This window comes from Carassius gibelio, chromosome B3 (assembly GCF_023724105.1).
Source record: "Carassius gibelio isolate Cgi1373 ecotype wild population from Czech Republic chromosome B3, carGib1.2-hapl.c, whole genome shotgun sequence".
Taxonomy (NCBI): domain Eukaryota; kingdom Metazoa; phylum Chordata; class Actinopteri; order Cypriniformes; family Cyprinidae; genus Carassius; species Carassius gibelio.
Genome location: NC_068398.1, coordinates 24,202,825 through 24,225,736, shown reverse-complemented (window position 1 = coordinate 24,225,736; position 22,912 = coordinate 24,202,825). Strand labels below are relative to the sequence as shown.

At 38.0% G+C, this 22,912-nt stretch overlaps 1 protein-coding gene across 3 annotated transcripts; it reads left to right on the top strand.

The window, feature by feature from the left end:
- Positions 1 to 1,679: 1,679 nt before the first annotated feature.
- Positions 1,680 to 22,781, top strand: LOC127953222 (V-type proton ATPase 116 kDa subunit a 1-like). Of its 3 annotated transcripts, none has more exons than XM_052552204.1 (22): positions 3,390 to 3,407; positions 4,524 to 4,680; positions 5,383 to 5,461; positions 5,639 to 5,736; positions 6,304 to 6,432; positions 8,042 to 8,124; positions 8,916 to 9,042; positions 9,130 to 9,212; positions 9,742 to 9,835; positions 13,959 to 14,171; positions 16,761 to 16,911; positions 17,065 to 17,204; positions 17,518 to 17,681; positions 17,869 to 17,959; positions 18,052 to 18,170; positions 18,253 to 18,469; positions 18,571 to 18,678; positions 19,149 to 19,259; positions 20,423 to 20,437; positions 20,892 to 21,009; positions 21,247 to 21,418; positions 21,706 to 22,781. In XM_052552204.1, the coding sequence occupies exons 2-22, from the start codon at positions 4,564 to 4,566 to the stop codon at positions 21,797 to 21,799; spliced, it is 2,523 nt and encodes an 840-aa protein (XP_052408164.1). In that variant the 5' UTR covers positions 3,390 to 3,407; positions 4,524 to 4,563; the 3' UTR covers positions 21,800 to 22,781. The 3 variants fall into 3 exon arrangements, with proteins under 3 accessions (XP_052408165.1, XP_052408164.1, XP_052408163.1); XM_052552203.1 differs by having other exon boundaries at positions 20,420 to 20,437; XM_052552205.1 differs by lacking the exons at positions 3,390 to 3,407; positions 20,423 to 20,437 and adding an exon at positions 1,680 to 1,823.
- The last annotated feature ends 131 nt before the right edge of the window (positions 22,782 to 22,912 follow it).

Below are 22,912 nucleotides of genomic sequence, written 5' to 3'. Positions count from 1 at the left end.
GGTGCTGGAGACGCCATCAGTGGCCTCTAGAGGGAGCGCGTCACCTGCTGGAGGCACATGGGCATGCGCACTCGAACATAAATAGGTTGCTACCCGTTGATGTTACCTTATGGATGTAAGTGTATACCTAAGAGTATCAAATGTCCCTATATACTTTGTTGGGGTTGTGGAGAAGTGAAATACATGTTAGCCTACATAATAACAAATAGACTATGCCAGAAGCACACTATCATGTTCATATACACCAACGCATGACCTAATAATATCCACACATGCCACCTATCTACTGATACTTGCTTCATAGAACACAAATTTCCATATAGCTCTTCCATATAAGCCCTCAATGCTCTTAATAGAAACCATTCATCAGTCTTCCATATGGGTGAATGCTATTCTTTTTTCTTTTTTTCTGATTTGAGACTGAGAGTAATTTTTGTCAACCAACAGATGTCACTATTCATAGCCTGCCCTCTAATAACAAACACACTTGAGGCCTCAAGTTACATGTGGAGGAGGATATGACTACTATGAGATCAGCTGTAACCATATATACTGTATCTGCACTTACACTTTATGGGGGAAAAAAGCCACAAAACAACATTTTGAAGAATGTACTGATTGCTCTTTTCTAAGCAGAAATGAGGGCTGGAACTCTTAAGCTTGGAAAATGTCACAAAACAGCATTAGAGCATCATAAAATAGTCGACCCTACTGTTGTGTAGTAGGTAGGAATAATAGGTTTTGACTGATTGATTTGCCTGTTTGTTTTATATTATTGAGGTCATTACTCCTTTAATGATATGGCCAGGAAAAACAAGGCTTATTTTCTGTCGTTTAACATAATAGTTTTTCACTTAGGGTGAATTCAAGTAAATTGGGCCACTTTTTACCATTGACATTACCTGAGCTAACCTTCTTTAAAATCGATAACCGTCCTTAATTAGTTAGCCTCCACAGGCCATATTTGTCACAGGCCATTTACTGGGTTGAATGATCCGAGCTCTTTGATTTGGGATCTGTTTCCTCACAGCACTTTGGAATAGTCCCGTCAACTTTGTGACTAAATGTTCACACTAGTCCTAGTTCCCTCATCCTCCTGGGTGTAGTTCTTCCCTCATTAAAGAGGCGGGGACAGATTCTACCGCATTTGAGCTGTAAAGATCACTGTTTGAGACGGTCTGCTGTTGAAAAATGTATATATTGGTCACTTTGAATTAAAAAGGGTGAAAAGGCAGCAGGCTTCATGAGGTAGAAGATGGTGCTAGTAATGTAAGGCTCAGAAATAGTAGTAATAATAATAAAAGCAGTAACTAAAATAGTTTAGGGACTGGTCACAGAGAATTTAAAGCACACAATATGATGATGACAACAATGACAATGAGACTACAGGAAGTGGTCTTATACCAGAGAAACCACCTTCAAATGAAAAGCAAACCACAGTGCGAGGGACACTGAAAATAGTGGGACAAAAATACCTTTTAATCAGTCACTTTGTTAAGGTCTTACCTTAGCACTATGGGACAGTATATTTAATTTAAAATCAACAGATGCTATCAGAATAATAGCTATTATTTATCGACATAATAAGAAATATGCTAAATAAAGAAATAAAAGCGGAATGAACGTATGAGAGCAAACAGATATGATTGACTGCACTCCCTTTCCACTGTTTTCGGAAACACCCTTCACAGGTAACCTCGGTCACGTGGCCCGGTCTGGGCTGTTCATGACGTCACGCCCGCTCTGCCTCGTTCTGGTCAGCTGATGCTCGCGACCGAGAGGATTCAGAGAAAGCAGCACTCCGTTTCAACTGTTTAAACTCAGTAAGTTACATTGTTCTTGCTAAAATAACTGTGTTCTCACATAATAACTGCTTTCTACCGTCCAGTGAGTTGTGTTTGGAAGAGAGGAGCGCGTTTTCTTTCAGCTTCTCGGAATGCGCTGTTGAGTATTAAACGTTACGTTATCCGAGGTGACGTTTACAACCTGTCGGTGATAATTAGCATTAGCGCTTTAACGCTCTGTTACTGCAGTTTCATTTGTCACGTTTAAATTGGAAACTTATTTCCATTTGTTACAATAAAACACTGAAGTGTATAAAGTGCCACTTTGCCCTACTACTTGTTGACGCGTAAACTTGTGTTGACAGCTAACGTAACGTACGCTTCTGTCCTCCGCCAGGCTAACGTTTGTTAATAAGCCGCTGTCTGCGTTTACCCCTTCTTACAGTTCAACGGTAAAATACGCTTTTTGCCGTAATAATTTGTTTACTATACAATACTCTGAAAAAGGGGCTCAGAAAACCTCGACTGCTCACCATTTAGCAAAGCAGCTAATATAACAGTTAATGCAAAAATAATCTCTATGGCTTTTCTGTATGACCCTATACTGTGGAGGGAAAATAGTGTAACGTAAAAATACATTAAATATAAGATGAAATTAAGTGAAATCATAAAAACATTTCGTTAGTGTAACGACTAATTGATAAATAATACACTAAAGTTACCCTAACAGTGCAGTAGAAAGAAAAACCATAATAATGCAACGTAATAGAAACTAAACACTTTCCAAATAATATTTTACACATTTTTCACAGTATAGACTGGATTCTTTAAATGAACCTATATAGCTGCTGTTTAGGTCTTAGTACTGGGATGCTACAGTATTGTGCTGATGGGTTGGACAACCTTAGCTTCAACAGTTCCCTGGGTTTGTGAGGTGATAAAGAATTCTATTCTATTCTGTTGCAGCTTTGGTTGAGTCAGCAGGACAGTTACTCAAAAGAAACCTTATTGGTATAAATCCTGCCACAGGAGTTCACATTATTAATATGATGTCTCATTGTAGGATCTGTTTTTGAAAGACCTTGCATTGGTCCACTGCACTGATACCTGATGATGCTGAGACGGCTGTATGTAGTTGTACAGGAGAATGGAAAAAAAAAGAGCAGGATACAGAGAGATAGCTGAAAGAGTATCTGCATCTTGATAATTCTCAGAGGTGCTGCATTATTCAGCACGTGTGGAATTACCCATGAAACAAAGAGTACTTGCGCCCCATTCTGACCACTTAAAAGTTTTAAAATGGACCTAGCAGAAATATCAAATTTCTTATTTTGCTATGTCAGTTTTCTTTGTGTCTTATTGTTCCACAAAGTGCCTGTGTGTTGGTAATGTCTAGTACGGATTTAGAGAGTCACATGGCGCAGCTTAATCTATAATCTGCTCGCTGTGAGTGGAATCCATCGTACAATCATTCTTCATGAATAATAGTAAACTTCTTTCAGTGAGGGACTGCTTTGGAGAATGGGCTACAATTTACAATTCACTCCTTTGATAGGACCACATGCATTTCAACGAGAAGATCAGGATTTGCCCTAGGAGAGCACATGCCATGCAGTTGTAGCGGTATGTCCAGGGAAAGAAAAGTTCATCGGGTTATTCTGTGTAATCGCTGAATGCTCCTGTGTGTTTTCCTCATTCTTCTGAGATGGCATGTGCTTATTCTCTCGGCTCTTTGGAGCATCACATGCCATGAGAATGGTGAAAGAGCAAAGAAGCGTAACATTCTTTGCGTGTCCTCTCCGCACAAGATTGTGGAATCTTTCCTAAGGCATTTTCCTGGATTTTATTACTGTTTAAGAACAGTCATTAGTTCAAGATAGTCTAGATGACAGTGCATAATGCTCTTGGTGTTATGAAATGAGGCAGAAGCTTTGCCTTGAGTAGAAGTAGGGCTGGCTGATTAATCTGAATTTATTTGCGATAATGATTTTAGTTTTCAACCATTAAGAAAACAATATAATAAGGATATAATTATTATTATTATTGTGCCACATTCCATTTTTCTTGTATATGTCCTTTCCTTTACAGCAGAGTGATTTGGGTTACCCTCAGTGTTTAGAAGGTGGTGCAAGTGCATTACAACACATTTGGTCTTATTAGACTAATTAGATCTGTCTATCTCGTCATATATGGAATTGCATTCAAATCTGATTTATTTGTTTATTTATTTTTTAAGTTATATCATTTAAAATATATAACATCGTATAAAACAAAATATAATTGAGCGGCCCTGGTTTGCAGGTTGATTTTTCACAGCTGCTGATATGTTATCTAAAAGCAAGCTTCTTGTACAATACTGTCAGATAACCATTAAATATTAACCTTGAAAACAGACCATTAATATGATTCTCATGACTTGTAAACTATCAGCGTGTGCAATGAAGCTCAGCTCACGGTCACAGAGCATTTATCTGTGGCATCGTCATCTTGCTGGACTGTGAGCATAACAGAATTGGCACAGAATCAGTAAACAGATCACAATTATTGTTGAGGTTTAATATGCTGATGTGCTGTTTTAAAGGCTGTCTTCCTTTTGGTTAAAGTAAACCTTACATTCGCTCAATCATTTTGGCTTAACCACTGTGCTTGGTGTCAGACAAAAGTATTACTCAATACAATGTGAAGCATACCTTTTGTATTTATAGTATTAGCATTTGTGTTTTCTTCCTCTTCCCTCAGACATTCTCCCCTTAGTGCATTGGGTAGAGAGCAGTGCATTATGGGGGAGCTGTTTCGCAGTGAGGAGATGACTCTGGCCCAGCTCTTTCTCCAGTCTGAGTCTGCCTACTGCTGTGTCAGTGAGCTGGGGGAGATCGGCATGGTGCAGTTCAGAGATGTAAGTATAGGCCACGTCATAATTCACTGCTGATTAATTCCTGGAACATTCACTGAAACCCATTCAAAACAACAGAGGGCGGAGCCTCATTCATAGTGACTCATGGCACTAACATTGATGTCATTGTCAACAAATGTCAGCGTAACTGATCAAATAAGCATTAGAACATAAACATTCATAGACTTTCTTTCTATTCATAGAAATTGCCACTACAAGAAATGCATTAGGGCCAGACATGTACAGTGGTGTTGTAATTCTTTCTTTACTTTTAATGTCCCTGCAGCATTGATGAATATGCGATAGTACAGATGTGTTGCATACAATATTTTAAGCATTACTTTATCAAGCAAACTTGATTTCACTGCTGCTGGGATGGGAAACAGATAGAGAGCAAATAATATTCAGTAGAGTGTAAGATTTAAATGGCTATCAGATACACAAACATTATGACCTCAAACAGGAAGTGATTGTGAAACATTGCTCAAAACATTGCTCTCTCATCCTTGTACCCTCATCTAGTTATTCACAGCCAACAGTGTTGTTTTTGTCTCATGTGGAACCATTGATCCGTTGTGAATATGACTACTTTGCAGTTTCTTCTCACGCCCATTGGTGTAAATGTTGCTTCCTTGTCTTTGAGAGAATGGTACTGTAATTGTATATCAATTGGTCAATGACCTTTTCTCTTTCATTGAATTGCAGTTGAACCCCGATGTGAACGTTTTCCAGAGGAAGTTTGTGAATGAAGTCCGTCGGTGTGAGGAGATGGACCGCAAACTAAGTGAGTTATTGAGTTAGCATTGCTGACGTAATGAGCTGAAAATCATTGCTGACACAGCATCATGAGTTCTGGTTAAATTCAGTGGAAAAATGATTTTTTCTCCTTTACTGGAGAAATGCTTCTCTCCTTTACTTTTTTCTCCGCTTGATCATGTTTTTTTTTTATTTTCTTTTCAAGGATTTGTTGAGAAGGAAATCAAAAAGGCGAACATACCTGTTGTAGACACAGGGGAGAACCCAGAGGTCCCTTTTCCACGAGACATGATTGATTTGGAGGTATAAAAACTTAATGGACAACTCAAAATAAGGCTGAAAATGAGAATTAAAAATAAAAAGGACCCATAATTAAAATCGCTTGGTTTAAGAAACATTATGAGCTGCCCACAGAGGCACTGTATCAAGGCAGCAAAGGCAACTCATAAAACATTGTGATGAGCACAGTGCTAAAACACAGAGATGGTGCATGAGGAGAGAGCTTGTTGATTACAAATATTTGTAAGTCTTTTGTTGATTTAGATCAAATGGACTGCTATATGATTGAATGTAAATGTAAAATATTCTTATTTCATTCAATATTGAACATTTTGATTAGAGTATTGATTAAACATATTGAATTACATATAATCAATGTTCTTTTAAACTTTCTAAGCATTAAAGCACTAAACAAAAAAATTAAGCACAGAATTGATAACAGAAAATGTTTTTTGAGCAGCAAATCAGCTTATTAGAATGATATCTGAAGGATCATGTGATGCTGAAGACTGGAGTAATGACTTTGCATCACAGAATAATAAAAGTTTTGAATGCATTTAATGAGGTGTGTCCTCCTTTCACTTTTTGTAGGCCACCTTTGAAAAGCTGGAGAATGAGCTGAAGGAGATCAACACCAACCAGGAAGCCCTGAAGAAGAACTTCCTGGAGCTCACTGAGCTTAAGCACATCCTCAGACGAACACAGCAGTTCTTTGATGAGGTCTGTAATACCTCAGCTCTTACAAAACCTTAAGCCTTTAGAGTTTCCTGTGGTATTTCCTGAGGCATTTTACACAGTACATGATGGGCGGCAAGCTTTGCTTGCGATCTTGCAGTCTTAGTTGTCTTTTTCCATTTCTCACACTCTTGAGAGGTGCCTGTGCAACCAAAACAAGATCTACTGCTGCTTCAGCTTGAGCAAAAATACGCTGATTCTGAACGGGGCGATCACTGTTATTTTTATGTAATTGATGGCTAATGAAGCCATTAAATATTAAAATAAACCTCTCCTCAAAGTTGTCCTTTGACTAAGTTAAAGCTTAATACTATTTCATTGTTTGTGAGTAAAATCAGCTTGGATTGGTCAATGGCATGTAGTATTTAAGAAAGCTAGCAGAAGCTGTTTTTTGTGCTTAACTTTCTGTGTTGTTTTCTTGTGTTGCCATGTTCCACTTCTCTTCCATTTAGCCTGAATCGGGAACTCGCTGTTCCCCTTTACCGTGTAAAATGGCCTTTACTCACAAATGGCATACACAGTGGTTGAATTAGAATACAAACTATCATATCAAAATAATTAACACCGTTCAGTAGACAAATCAACAAACGCTCTAACACAAACACAGGAGCAATGTTTTTCCCCATGTCTGTGATCATTTTCAAGCTGACAAAGACAGATGCATGTCTAACAGACTGAAAGGCCATTCTCTGAATTCCTGGTCACATCTCAGCCGCTGGTGATGATGTCACACTGCCCTTCCCAAGACCAGTTCTTCAAGGTGTTCGACTCACTATTCACACGTTTCTTGAACCTGTAAAAAAAAAAATGCTCAGCCTTTTGTGCCCATGATAATAAGCTACTACCAGGGTGTTTCTTTTCTGTCTTTCAGTCTGTTGGAGATCTTTGACCATACATTTCTGTGCTTCCTGGACACTGATCTAAACTTTAAAGTTTTATTGCAATATTTATTTACAAGTTATAAAAGATAATTTGAGCGCAAGCATTTAAGTGGTTAGCTGTCTTGTAAATCATTCACTTTACACTTCTACTAACTTGGGCTCTCTCAGACTGGTGGTGGGCGGTGTGTGGTGTGAGGCTGGTGTGGCTCAGTGGTTAAAAAAACAAAACCAGCCATTTCAAACTGTTCAAGGACCAATCCCAGTGCCCTTGAGTTAAGCACATCACCATCTTTTCCTTGGAATAACTTGTATTGAAATTTGCTTTGGGTAAAAGCTGTCAGCTGATTTAATCTAATAAATCCTCTACTGTAAATAAATCAAAAAATGTTTTTTTTCTTTTCTTTTACAATAATTTCATTGAAAACTTAAGTTAAACATACATTTGTCTTATTCATGCAATATGAAAGAATTACTTAACATTAACATGCAGAGCTTTGAAGTATTACAACATCTATCAATATTAAGTTAACTACAACAGCTTGATACCTTAATGTACCTTTGCCCTGTTTTAAGTAAAGGGCCCTTGATTTGTTAGAAAACAATTTCCTGAAACAATATTATCAACACTACAATTAACTTTGATCCAAAATCAGATTATTTTAACAGAAAGAGATAAATAAATCCAAATATTGTTCTCTTTTCCTTTTTGTTAGATGGAAGACCCTGCACTTTTGGAAGAGTCATCAACTCTACTGGATCCGAATGAGGTTGGACGTGCCGCTCCTCTTAGGCTTGGGTGAGTATGGCAGTGAGTCTTACCAAGCTCTGTTATGGACCGCTAAAACACGGATGCTCTCAAATGTAGAAATTACAGTACAGCCTGAACTCATTCTTTTAGAATGCTTTCAGTGTATCATGTTACCTCACAAATTGCATCTTCTGATGGTCATTATCACTGAAGTTCAGAGAAATTCAATTTCTCTGTATGTGGATATGCTTGGATGAAACTCCGATGTTAATGGGGATTGCACACTTCCTGATCTCTGTTTCTCTGCCTATTTCTTTTTTACGTTGCCAAAACTCTAGAAGAATGCAGCACAGGTCTTTTAAATGGCTCTAAATGTATATGGGTATATGTGGAATATTGAATGTTTTATTGGTAGTAAGTAATATGGATTGAGTTAAAGAGCTAAACAGGTAAAAACACACAGTACAGAGGGAGAGGTAGCTTTAAAATAGGTTTATGCTATTAAAACAATAGTAATAAAGAGGGATTTAACACACATTCTTAAGTAACTGCTGCTAATGCCAGTGGGTTTGTCATGGATCTATGATCAGTAATTCTGGTATGCCTTTAAGACTTAGCATGAAACCCTTTTTTTCCATTTACAGCATTGGATGAAAGGAAAGCATCATCAGAGGAGTTAAGAGATGAAAGTAAAGAGGAATGAGGACATACCTTAATATAATGTAGTTTTTTCAGTATAAGATGCGGATCAGTTATTAGATGGGGGCTGAAACAGGACACATTGGCCAGATGGTAGAGTAATAGATTACTGACACGTTTCACTCACCTGCTGGTTGCAGGTTTGTTGCAGGGGTGATTGGCAGAGAAAGGATTCCCACCTTCGAGAGGATGCTGTGGAGAGTTTGTCGTGGAAATGTCTTCCTGCGACAGGCAGACATCGAAGACCCACTTGAAGACCCTGCCACAGTCAGTTTCCCCGTGAAAAAAAAGAAAGAAATAACTTTAAGATAAATTTTCAAGAGCTTCCTCTTATGTTTTTTTTTCTTTTTCCAGGGAGACCATGTGCACAAGTCTGTGTTCATCATTTTCTTCCAGGGAGACCAGCTGAAAAACAGAGTCAAGAAGATTTGTGAAGGGTATGAGAGCATTACTGCCCAGTCTCAATACAGAGTGACCAAAACATAAGAAAATGGTTTGAGATTTTGAAAACATTACATTGTTTTCTGGTTTTGTAGAATTTGGTTTGGTAATTTTTTTTAAATTGGTTTTGAAAGAAGATTCTTATGCTCACCAAGGCTGCATTTTTATTTTATTTTATTTTTTTTTTATTCTAAAATACAGGATGGTAATCTTATGAAATATTATTACAATTTAAAATAGATTTAAATATATTTCTTAAAAGCCAAATTTTTTATATTTCTTATTATTAGCAGTGTTCCAAATAGCATATTTTTTTTTTGTGGAAATCTTTCGGCACAATTTTCTTTGTCACTTTTGTTCAATATAATGCATTTTTGCAATATAATGCATTCTTACAGTATTAATTTCTGTAAAAAATCTTACTCACGCCAAACCTTGGATAATGTATTTTTATAGTGTAGTGTGTATTTGACATATTCTTGAAATTAATGTATTCCATATTCATATATTTTACCAATATGTTAGCTTTCGGGCATCACTGTACCCCTGTCCCGAGACCCCTCAAGAGAGGAAGGAAATGGCAGCTGGAGTCAACACTCGAATTGATGATCTCCAGATGGTAAGACATAAGTGCAATATGTGTACACACATATACACACACACACATACACACACATTCTCTCACAAAGACTTAATTTTGCTTATGAGCAAAGATTATATACCTCTGTTATATTTCTTTGACCAAATTATATAAGTGCATGTAGATAAAGTTTTTCTTTTTCTTGTTAGAGGTCAGTTAAATCTTATGGATGTGTCCTGACCTAATCTAGTTCTGTTAGGATTGTTCTCTGTGTTGCTTTGTTCACTCTGTCCACAAATCTGAATTAGTTTTCAAATCCTGCAACACTGTTTGCACTGTCCGTTTACAAATGATGAAATCTGATCTGCTCATTCAAATGTTATCACCAATATCTGGTTCATCTGCGTCTGCTGCTATAGTAACAATTGTAAGCACCAACACAATGGCAAGACCACCTGTTCGCAGTCTGAACAAAGTCGATATGTCCCCATCTGTGTGTGTTTGTGTCTCATCTGTTTCTATCCGAGCGGTATGTGAAAGAACAGTCCTCCGTCTGATCAGAGGTTCTAACGTCAGAGATTCTAAAATGAAGATCACAAAATAAGTTAGAAAAACAAAGCGTAGATGTTTACCGAGTGCCTAAAAGATTTAAACAGGAAAGCAAACAAACTCATGAATGCCTGCTGCTTGGTTTGTATTGATATAACTGAATATGATTTGACAGTACATAAATTGATGCCATTTGCTTTATAAACTCCAGCTTGAGTGGCGTAATTGAGTTACATAACATAATGAGTGTGATCAGAAGATTTGTGCTGTGCCAAGCACAGATTAGATTAGAGCAGGGTGGATTTCACTAAATCAGTAAAATAACTTCTTAAAAAATAAATGACAAGTAAATGTTAAAAAGTACACGATACTACAAACAGCCAGAAGTTGCCCACATAATTGAAATTTTGATGTATTTTTGTTCTTATGTCAGTAATATTTTCACATTTCACAGTTAGTGCAGATCACTGTGTCACTATAATATGAGAGTACATGGCTATTTAATTAAATGTATTTATTTTAAATTGATATTAATTCATGTTAATTCATTTTTTTTTTGGCTTGTGGCGCCCCCTGCGGGTTGTGTGTATCACTTTGAAAACCTCTGGATTAGACTTCAGGTCTCAAACTCTGCACAGCTGTGTGTGTTTGTCTTTTTCTAATTTTCTTCTCTGTTTTTCTTTTTTTATTTTCTCTCTCGAGCTGAGATTAAACTAACAGACGTACAGTAGAGTGCAGGTTGATTTGACTCAATTATCCGCTGGCTGTGTCAGTGCACAGTCTGTAAATCTGAGGGAATCTCCCTCAGTGAGTCATTAGGGGCTCCTCGTAGGCGTAATTGGGGCACAGCTTGGATGGTGTTTCGTCTCTGGGTCTTTGATAGAATCACTCACAATGCCTTGTTTGGCAAGGAAAATGTTGGGTGAGTGTGTCCACACACATTTACATAGTACCCATAGCTTTCCCACCCACACAGATGCCCACACAGTTTAGACCTTCAGCACATGGCAGGGCAATTTATCACCACTGTTTAGTTCTTACGTTACAACCCTCTACGGACACCTTGGCAATTGAATCGCCATTGGCTAGTAAATATTTTAGTTTACTGGCCAGACTTATATATATTAGTCTGGCCAGTAAACTAAAATATATATATTGCAAATGGCATTGCTTTTTAAATATCTGAAAGTACTCTCTTAACATCAGTCAGTGAAGCATTATAATATGATAATCAAGTATTATTTAATGATAGTTATTATGGAATTAGAATTAAAACTTGATTACCATGTATGAATGCATAGATATTTTAACATTTTAACTGGACTGGTGGTGATGATTTGTTGGTCATTCAGTGTTTCTGTAAAAAAAAAAAAAGGATAGAACTAACAATAATACTTAAAAGATGATAATTATAATACGAATTGTACTAATAAGCCATTATAAAATGCAAGAATTAGCGAGCTACTGGATTCATGAATATTAATCGGGTTGTGTGCATTCGCTCGAACTGATTTGCTGAAATCAGAACGGGGACGTTATCAGGTGAGCACGAGCTGATGAGATTGTCATTTGTGCATCAGCTCCGCCCACTACTGGAAAACCAGACAGTTCTTAAAAGCTGAAAAAAATCATAGGAACTCCATTATTTTGACAGGAAAATACAACAAAGTATATCGTTTACATGTAGCGTGTCAATTCTGCATGTATGTAAGACTCTCTCGCTCTCTATGGTCTCACCAAAGCAACAGCGAGTGGTGCATCTTTACACTAAAGTTTACGGTACGTCAAACACAGGTACGCTGTGCATCCATTGAGATGAACTGAGAAATATCACAGATTGCTTAACGGAGAGAGAAACTCAGTCAGAGAGTGTTCGGTGAGTGAACATATATCTGATCTATATATACTTTGCATCCAAGTAACACACTGGCAAGTACAATCTGAGAATTTATTAGCCAGTGGCTAATTTTAGACATCATTTAGTTACATATGTGAGTGATTTACTCGCAATGAAGAGGGTTCCGTTAGATTTATTCAGTGTCTGCACAGTGGCACATTCAAGTTTCCTGATTAAGTTCTGTAGACAGCTATTTAGAGCAAGATTTTGGGCTATTGTAGACAAGACTACCCTCAAAACATGACAACATCAAAATCGATCAACAAAAATCTGAAAAGAAACTCTTGTTGTCATTGCATCACCAGTTACAACTGTATGGTGCTTTTCACAGCGGGCGTCTCATAGTGAGAGTTGCTGTCTGTGCATATCCACATACAGAGGGAGTTTGTTCTTCACGTTCGCCACACTTATTTGTTGATTCTCGCTTATCCCACACCCTCTGAAAACCCACATGCATATCTGTTTGCTCTCTGACTATTCAAAAGAAATGAAGGAACATATCCAAGCACAAGAGTGCTGACAGGGCCGGGACCGAAGTGTGTGCTCGAGTTCCATGTCACTGACTCACTTCGAGCTATTAGCGGGCCTGTTTGCCCCTGAGGTGAGAGAGAATGGTCACTATGCGTGTGTGTGTTTGTGTGTGTTCCTGTCTGGCAGGAATGGTTAATGTCCCTGTGATCCTCTCACAGATTTAGAGAGAATTCGGTACCCTTTAGTAAAGCACACATGCCATGTTTGTGTTTCTGTTGCTGTTTGAGAAAGACGGAAGCTCTTTGGGACACAGTATTAAGGATTACACAAATCCCTGAGTGGGCGAGTTTGCCTGATTTGTCAGCATGGGTGAGTCTCCATATCTTTCCAGCGTGGGTGAGCATGTGGGATATTCTAGCGTGGGCGAGCGTGTCTGATTTTAGAGTGGGCGGCTGCATATGTCCCACCCGTGTGAGCGAGAATGCGCACTTGGACGTTAATGTAGCCACTCTATCCGTCTAACATGCCAACCAGATACTGCTTCCCTGGCCACTCCTGAATGATTGAGAAATCCACCTTACTTAAATAGAAGTTATATTGGCTATGTTCACACAACCAATGTTTGGGATTCACAAACATATTTACCAATAGTTATGGCTCTTGAATTTTCCTGTTCATACAATAACTGGCAAAGGGTGCTTGTATACTTTTCAATTAACAAATAGCTGAAGTTGAGCATCTGTTCGTCGCTATTCTTGCAATAGCTCTGTATAACATCTGCAGCTATTGTGACTAAAGTGTGGTGGCATTGGCATTTTTGTTCCATGCTAAAAACAAATGACTCTTCTGATGGTTCCTCAAAAAGATTTACAAGCCCATGAGAAAAGTAATGATTTGAATCCTTATCATTACTCCAGCCCCAAATGTTTTTCTGTCATGACTCAAACTAAACAGAGAATTGTTTTAATATGTGTAATTAGCCTGACTTAACATCAGTCATACAAAAGATATATTCACAACAGTTTTTTTTTTTTTCGGAAAAACATTCAGACATTTATAGGATATTGAACAGGATATACAGACATTTGAGGACATGTCAGACTTGACTTTAAACTGCATCCTGCTCAGAGTCAGTCCTCTCAGGCTGCTCTTTCAGCTCTGATTGTGACTATATCACATCACTTGTTGAGGGATCTCATGTTTCCTGTTGTGACCCCTCCTCTTCCTCTCTGCTGTGTGTTCCAGGTGCTGAATCAGACGGAGGATCACAGGCAGCGTGTTTTGCAGGCGGCTGCTAAGACTGTCCGAGTATGGTTCATCAAGGTCCGGAAGATGAAAGCCATTTATCACACTCTGAACCTCTGCAACATCGATGTCACTCAGAAGTGTCTGATCGCTGAGATTTGGTGCCCTGTGTCCGATCTAGACTCCATTCAGTTTGCCCTGCGTCGGGGCACGGTGAGGACACACACTTGCATCCACTAATATTGATTGATGCTTCTGTAAACCTACTAAGATCTTAAGCCAGAGGAGGTTGGTACAGTGTCTCATTCTTCAGGCTGCTACTTACTATAACTGAATCCAGCAAATCAAATCACAGCGTAACGTTTTCCTCTTTATAATTCCATTTACTCTCTAATGAGCACATCACTGATAAAGTGATTCATTGTCATGAGTATGACATCTGATCTCAAATTAACGTCTTAAATGTTACATTTGGCCAGTCATTGTCATTTGAACTCAAATTAGGGCTCCACTAAAGAGATATTAAGGCTAATTTGAGAAATAATATAGACATATTAGAACTGTTGTAGTTTATAGATATTTTAAAGACCCTAGCTTGATGGTTGTTGTTGACAAACATTATATCCTATTAAAACAGTATATTGTTATGGAGACATATTTTATGGCCAGTATTCTTTAGTTTATGTAGTAGCACAATTTGCTGCTTGCTATAGCTAGTTTGTTATATCAGAGGGGAGGTCATTCTTATTCATAAAGTATTTAATTGGGGATAAGATGGGTTAGTTCCCAAGTGCATGATGAGGGCTAAATACTTTTGGCCTTTGTTCCCTGAAGAGAGGTAGAGTACATTATAAATGCATAAATATAATACCTTTGTCATTTCTTTGGAATAAAAACTTCAGTGTTAACTTTTGTGACTTTTCTTGGGCCATCCTGTCATAGGAAGAAAAGTCAATAACACATTCAGTATAAAAATGTTACTAATATCAGCGCATTAATTTGTTTAAGCACGTTGTTGTATCGGCAAAATCCAATATCAGTCCTCTAATTCGTATATATGGGTATACCTGTAGTACTTAAAACATCTCTTGAATAAAACACATCTTGAGTATTTTAAACTTGCAGTTACCCGATTTTGCAGTTAAATGTGTGTGGATCTGTATGGACATAACATATCTGTATGGACATAAGTTACATTTGTGCAGGTATTAAAAAAAGTCTTACATTTGATTTAATAGGCTCCTGATATAAGCTGCAGTTCATTGGGGCTGTATTTAGTCCATTTTACTTTGGCATGTTACACCACATATATTACCACCACACACGTGTTGTCTCTAAGGAGTAGCCGATTTGTTCTTGTCATCACATACAATGACTCACATTTTGTAAACATGGTTTTAGCTTCTATTATCCCAGGACACACAGACACATGCACACAGGGGACTGAGTGCTTAGGACGGAATGCCCAGATGCTTTTACGTTGAGTCATGAGACCCCTCAGATCAAAGTTTGAATTTTCCTATGGTGTAGAGCAGCTGAAACTTGATCCCCTTCTCACAGCACCACAAGTGGACTGTGTCCATCACATCGCTGATGTGAAAGCGGACACAACGCTGGAGGAGATAGGCAGTGGAAATTCATTGCCTCAGTTTTTTTCTGGTTTTCATTCATTTACATTAATTAAGTTTTAAATAGTACATAATGAAAATGTATTTTAAAAAAGATGTATTTAAAAGACATTTATTTTGTGTTTTTATTGCATACTAGTATACAGTGCCGTCAATTAATAGCCACTGAGTAAGAATGATTGTTTGGCAGCGCTTTGGCACAGCAATCTGAATTTTGACTAAACACATGAACCAAACTTGTATAAGCATGTTCTACACTATGTTATGACAGATATTAGTGAGCGGTTTGTTTGTGTAGTATTTATTTCCTGATTTATTACACCGTTTAATGAATTGGTGGGTCTCGGGGTGATCTAGTGCATGCTGAAGATCACTTGAGTGATGGATTCTAGATTCTTAAAAGCTTTTCACAGCAGATGGTGTGATGCCTCTATGAGGCCTGGGATGTCACACTTTACTACAGGACAGTGAGGGCAGAGCGGGTGTAATACCTGTAATCCCTGTGGTGAGAGGTTGTAGTGTAAGGGTCAGAGGTCACTGCAGTGTTAACCTTGTAATAGTCACACCATAAGAGGATTAACCGCTCACACAAATTTGCCTTCTGTTCTCCTATGTCTGCCTCTGTCTATTATAGAGTTAAAACTGCTTAAGCATTCCTTCTATAATGCTGGACTTACAGCCAGCAAAATACAGATGGATTCTTATAGCCAATTTGTAAATCCATGGAAAGCATTGTTTGATAACCAAAAAGCGGCTTCCTTCTGAACTTAAACTAGAAATGTAATAGTGTTAAGTCCATTTAGGCAGTGTGTTGAAATGTGAAGTATTGTGCTTGCGTGCTAGTTCAAAGCCTGTCCTTACACATGACATTTTTCCTCATGCCTTATTTAACTAGCAGCTATTAATATCAGCTGTCTTACACATTGCCTCCATACGCGGTTACATGCTGTGGACTCAATACTCAAGTTCAGTTCACAATATGCAGCATCTGCTTGAAATTTAAGCAGACAAGTGACACTATTTCCACGGATAAATGAGCATTTACGTAAATGCAATGTAAAGTTGCAATGTAGAGGCATGCATACAACTGTGTCACTGTTTTTCTGGGAAGCAAACTGGGGCATTTCTTTTCATGCATGAATGTTTGTGTTAAATTCTGCTCTATTTCATTCAGGAGAGAAGTGGATCCACTGTTCCCTCCATCTTAAACCGAATGCAGACCAAACAGACCCCACCCACCTACAACAAAACCAATAAGTTCACCTCGGGCTTTCAGAACATCGTTGATGCCTATGGCATCAGCAACTACCGGGAAATCAACCCAGGTAACCCTGACCTTTAATAGTTTTGTCCCAAAATCCTCTGCAGTGATTAAAATGAGCTCATGTTGTGCTACCTTTTTTTAAATTTATTTGTACTTTTTTTGTGGGTGTCTCAACATATTGTTTGTATCCATGTTTTTGTGCTTCTATGTTCAGCTCCATACACCATCATCACCTTCCCCTTCCTGTTTGCGGTCATGTTTGGCGATCTAGGTCATGGTATACTCATGACCTGTGCTGCACTTTATTTGGTACTGCGAGAGAGCCGATTAATTGCCCAGAAAAACGATAATGAGGTATCCATTCTCCCATCCATTTATCCAGCCATCTCATAAATATTGTCTTATTCTTTTGTTCAGATCAACATTTTATTTCATAGAGCTTTATGTGTAGATCCTGAAAACAGAAAATATTGATCCTATTGTTTTTAACTTGTTAATTAGCATGAAATTAAGTTTCGAAGAGAAGAAGTTTAGTTTAAAATTTATAAGATAGATTATTTTCTTTTAATAAAACAACATGGTCTGAAAATGTACTTTCTTTTTAATGATTCAACATTTATTTGGTAATTTGGGCTACTACAAATCACGGTGTTCTCTCTTTCTCTAGATGTTTAGCATGGTTTTTGCGGGCCGTTACATTATTCTCCTGATGGGAATATTTTCAGTGTATACTGGGATTATCTACAACGACTGTTTCTCCAAATCTCTCAATGTCTTTGGCTCGGGCTGGAGTGTCAGACCCATGTTTGGAGAGAAAGGAGGCAACTGGACGTGAGTTGTTCATTTCAAACCATTGATTTTACATTGATCTTGCTCTGTAGGTTCATTGTTGTTTTTTATGTCCCTCAGAAAATGTAGCTCTTATAATTAGCCACTTGTTTGGGATCAGATCAGATCTCCATGTGTGGCCATTAAGTCATTATTATTTGTCACACTGATTTTCCATTAACTCATTCAGGTCTGCGACACTGAAGGACAACCATGTATTACAGCTGGACCCTGCTGTGCCAAAAGTGTTTAATGGACCCTATCCAATTGGCATTGACCCAGTAAGCACCTAGTTAAAACATTTAAACAGTTCTGTTGCAAAGATTGTCTAACTTCAGCCCTTTAAGAGCTGTTTTCCTGTCTCCTCTTACAGATCTGGAACATTGCCACTAATAAGCTGAACTTTCTGAACTCCTTCAAGATGAAGATGTCGATCATTCTGGGAGTCATCCACATGACGTTTGGAGTTACTCTCAGTCTTTTCAATCACCTGTACGCACTTGTCTGTTGTTACTCTAAATAGATCTGTATCAGCATTTAATGCTAATTTAAGACTGTTTGTCAACGTGTGAAGGTACTTCAAAAAACCTCTGAACATCTACCTGGGTTTTATTCCGGAGATCATCTTCATGGTCAGCCTTTTTGGCTACCTGGTGCTGCTCATTTTTTACAAGTGGTTGGCATATGATGCCAAGAGCTCAAAAGAAGCCCCCAGTCTTCTGATAACCTTCATCAACATGTGCCTCTTCAGTTACAATGATCCCACCAACAAGCCATTTTACACGGGACAGGTACACACACCAATATCACGTGAATTCAGCAGGATATGTGGCAAAGGAGACCAACTTGATACATAAAGTTAATGTTTCTCTCTTTTTTTCTGTCTCTGTAGGTTGCAATTCAGTGTCTGCTAGTTATTATAGCTCTTGCCTGTGTACCGTGTATGCTTATAGTAAAGACCCTAGTAATGCGCAGGCAATACCTCTGGAGAAGAAATCTGGTAAGGACACAACATTAGAGATTCCTGCATGTCCAGTTTTTAAGCCTTTTAATTTTTAGAAAGTGTTTTTTTTTTATCTTGTAATTTCGATCTTTGCTACATCAGTACTGAAAGTCTTCAGAATATTCATTAATGTCCGCGTGGATGTCTCTGAAGTATAATTATTAGGCCTCGAAAGATCATGGAAATTAATATAATCTTTGAAAGGCCATGCTACTTTTTTATACTCAATATACACTACTAGTTTGGGGTCAGTAGGATATTTAAATATTTGTAAAATTAGTCTCTTATGAAGTGAGCAATAGCAGAAATATTGACAAAGATTATAGAATATATATGTGCATTCTAATATGCTTTATTGTATTGGTTAGAAAGTGGAGGAACCATGATAACCTAGATTATTGTATAATGGCTCATCTAAAATGTATACATTACTTGTAAACACAACCATGACTGCATGATTGCTGCAGGGAACACAAAACTTTGGGGGAATCCGTGTGGGCAACGGCCCCACAGAGGATGAAGCAGAGATCATCCAACATGACCAGCTCTCCCAAAACTTAGAAGATGAATCACCTGAGGTGAGGGAAATCTCTCTTTTTTTATTTTGTCTTTGTTTTTCTCCTAACTATCCTATAGAGTAACTAATAATTTTACTAATTAAATCCTTTACCCATCCTTGTTTATTTTTCATTTTACGAAGATGCTTTAGTTTGTGAACTCTAACAATAGTCTTTCTATAGCCAGAGAATGACGCATGTTCTGCCGACCCATTTATCTGAATATTTATTTGGGTCGGGACACTCCATGTGATGTCATCTGTTGATCCTGAGAATAACTTAACGCTTTATCATAAGAATATTTAAAGTGAATGTCTTTATAGTAGTCTATGTGATACTTGTTTCCACCCACACGGTGACAAGTCACACCCAGGTACCAAAAACGGCCGCCGTTGGCAGTGGGGTCACTCGCCTGCAGTAGGCATTCCATTCTGTGACTCACTGGAGCTGGGCTCTGCATACCAGTGCTGGTCTAAACTGGGGCAGCCCCTTTTTTATAGCACTGTCTCTCCCCCCATCCACTGTATCTCGTGGCAACCAGCCTCAAAACACTAAACAAACACCCACCTGGCTAATAGGGTTTCTTTACACTGGAAATAAAGTGGAGGCAGATAACTTGCATTATTCTGAGGTTTGAGATGCAGTCTTTTCAGTGCGTCAGTGCCAAATAATCTTCCTCCTTCCATTCCAAACAGACCTCCCAGTAGCAGCCATTAAAGTCCGTTCACTGGAGACTGAAGTCAAATCCCTCGGATTGTTTATCTCTCTCATTTTGGCGTTTTCAGTGACCCTATAAAGTATTTGGTCACTGAAGCTGCACTTAAAAACAAATGATGCTAGACCTCGTAAATATTGTCCAAATCATGTCTGTCTCAAACTTAACTTATCTTTTTATGAGATGCTTTGCTTAGTGTGCTGTGCTCATTTAAAAAATGCCACTTGCTTTGTTGTATTTTGTTTAATTAGTCATTCATGCATTTGTGGGTGTGGCTTAAGTGTCTGAATACTTTTTGGGGCCACTGCATTTTATGACGACTGACAGTAAATGTGTTGGTCATTAGATCTTTTAATTTTTCTATAAACCAAAGTGTATTTTTCCTCTGACAAGCTTCTTCATCAGATTCTAACTCCGTCTTTAACCCTGTGTGTCTGTCTGTGCATGTGTCTGATTACCTTTCAAGCAGTCAGAGGAGGAAGTGGTAAGAGCAGACAGCCTTCTCGACTCTGTGTAGATGTTTTTTACGTTTGTGTGTGTGTGTGTGTGTGTATGTGCGCGCCATCATCCCGTATAGTCCTCCTGCTCTGTGTGTGTGTGTGTGTGTGTTCCTGCAGGCTTCAGTGTTGGGTGGTCTCCTGTAGTTGGTGTTCGATCCTTTTCCAGTACATCTTGATAGATTCTTTTCTAGACACTCATTTTCCTTGGTTTAAGCCACCTTCATTACATGGGAATGATCCAGTGAGCCGTGCTGTTATTAGGATATACATCACATCAAATGACACTGATGATCTGAAAGGCCCCTGCGCTGTGATTTTATTCTCAGGGCTGCTAATCATACTGTGATTGAGCTGGGAGTGGGATTAGATCTTTGTATTTTCATTAGTCTGAACAGCTCTTATTGCTCTCTTTCTCTCTCTCTCTCTCTCTCTCTTTAGTTTAATTTTGCAGATGTTGCAGTGCATCAAGCCATTCACACCATAGAATACTGCTTAGGCTGCATCTCAAATACTGCCTCTTATCTACGGCTTTGGGCGCTGAGTCTGGCCCATGCGCGTAAGTAATGCACACATTCATTTATTGTATTGCAATGACATGGAAATTTGATAATGCACAGATCTACTTTGTAGACTAGTAATTAAAGTCTTTGTAATCTCTATTAAATAAATAAATGAATGAAGAAAATCCATCATGAATGAAAATCTATAAGCTACAGCCCTGTACAAATGTCCGTACGATTCCAATTTGTCATCGTTTACAAGATGTTTCTCAAGTGTTTCTGTTTTCTTCCAGAGCTCTCTGAGGTCTTGTGGTCAATGGTGATGCACATGGGTCTGGCTTCTAGGAATTTTGGTGGATTCTTTGCGCTGTCAATCATCTTTGCCTTCTTTGCTACACTGACTGTGTTTATTCTGTTGGTCATGGAAGGGCTGTCTGCCTTCCTTCATGCTCTCCGATTGCATTGGTAAGGGCACACACATAATGCTTGCCTACTATAAATTAAAACAAGAGCAGATGTCGTTCCCTATCAGTGGCTACATACTGCTAGTCTAGCAAAATACAGTTCGATTGACTATTCTGAGTGCTTTGTTATACTTTACACTCAAAATTTGTGATAACTGCAATCTAAAACCAAACTCACTTCCTGAAAAGATTTTTTTTTTCAAATCTATGTACAAAACCAAACTACATTTGTATTTTATTTTAAGAATTGCAATCCACTGACCTTGTTTCTCCACTTATTTTCTGAAGGGTGGAGTTCCAGAATAAGTTCTACACTGGACAGGGCTTCAAGTTCATGCCTTTTACATTTGACAGCATTCTGGAGGGCAAGTTTGAAGACTAAGCCACACCCACATTCTCTCCCTCCCCAACTGCCACCCCTCCAAACCACAGGAGCCCATCAGATTGCTTGTGAGATTTCATGATTCTTGTGAACACTGTGACTTTGCAAGGCTCTTAGTTTCTCAGGTGTTCTAGATCAGGACATATTTGGGATAATGTACATGCACTTAAACTAGATGTTAAATCGCTGAAGCTGAAAATAATCTGAGCTAGAAATGCATAATGTATTTGCAATTTACTTGGTAACTCTTCAATTCTTGCAGGAATATGTACTGATATGTAATAATGCAAACTCAAGGGGGTTTTCCATATAGCACACAGCATGTTCTTCTCATAAAAGCCTCATCAATTTGTACTCCTCAATCAAGGCAAAATATCATTACAGTTTCCCTCCCTTTATAACATAATTGTCTGTATTTTTTCCAGTCTCTTAAATTATTAGAGTTTGTTTTTTATGTATCTTTTATTCTTTATGTTGACACATTTATATAATAGTTCTAGTGCAAAGGGACCTCATTTCAAATGCAGCAAAGAAAGCTTCGCTTCATGGCATTTCACAAGCTTCTGCCGAGAGGATATCCTCATCAAGCATATCTGGTTATTAGATGCAGGGAACCCCCAGATTTATTGCAGACCTTTGCATTCTTTTGGAAAATGTTAGTAAAGAGTAATTATATTTTAGTTGGCCTTGAACTGTCTTGCTGTTTTGTGTGTGTGTGTGTTTTGCTATTGCAATTTAAATGCAAATACACATTTAAACTATGTTAATCTCATGAATCTGCTGCGGTGCCCAGTTCTGGGTTTTTGATTGTTGTTTAGAAATGAGTTTACAACATGAACATGCATTGGCTCCTGAAATTAATGTGTTGGTTTGATAGATGTCAAGGGAGTCCTGGAGAAAATAACTCTACCAAGTAAAAGCTGTGAGTGAAGCTGAATGATTATGTCTTGTTTGTCAATAAAGAGTAAAGAGTGGATATGAACTCATGTGTTTTTTTTTCGTTTTTTTTACATACACATGAGAAAATATCCTGTTAGTAAATCATGTCTATATATGTATTCAAGCATTATTTATTATTAATTATGAAGAAGCATTAATAATAATGTATAGCAT

What these genes read in the sequence shown, in the direction of transcription:
- LOC127953222 (XM_052552203.1), top strand. Translation starts at nt 4,564, where the DNA reads ATGGGGGAGCTGTTTCGCAGTGAGGAGATGACTCTGGCCCAGCTCTTT. An exon ending in CCCAGAAAAACGATAATGAG is followed by an intron (nt 17,205 to 17,517) that starts GTATCCATTCTC and finishes CTCTTTCTCTAG; the next exon opens with ATGTTTAGCATGGTTTTTGC. An exon ending in GAGAAAGGAGGCAACTGGAC is followed by an intron (nt 17,682 to 17,868) that starts GTGAGTTGTTCA and finishes TAACTCATTCAG; the next exon opens with GTCTGCGACACTGAAGGACA.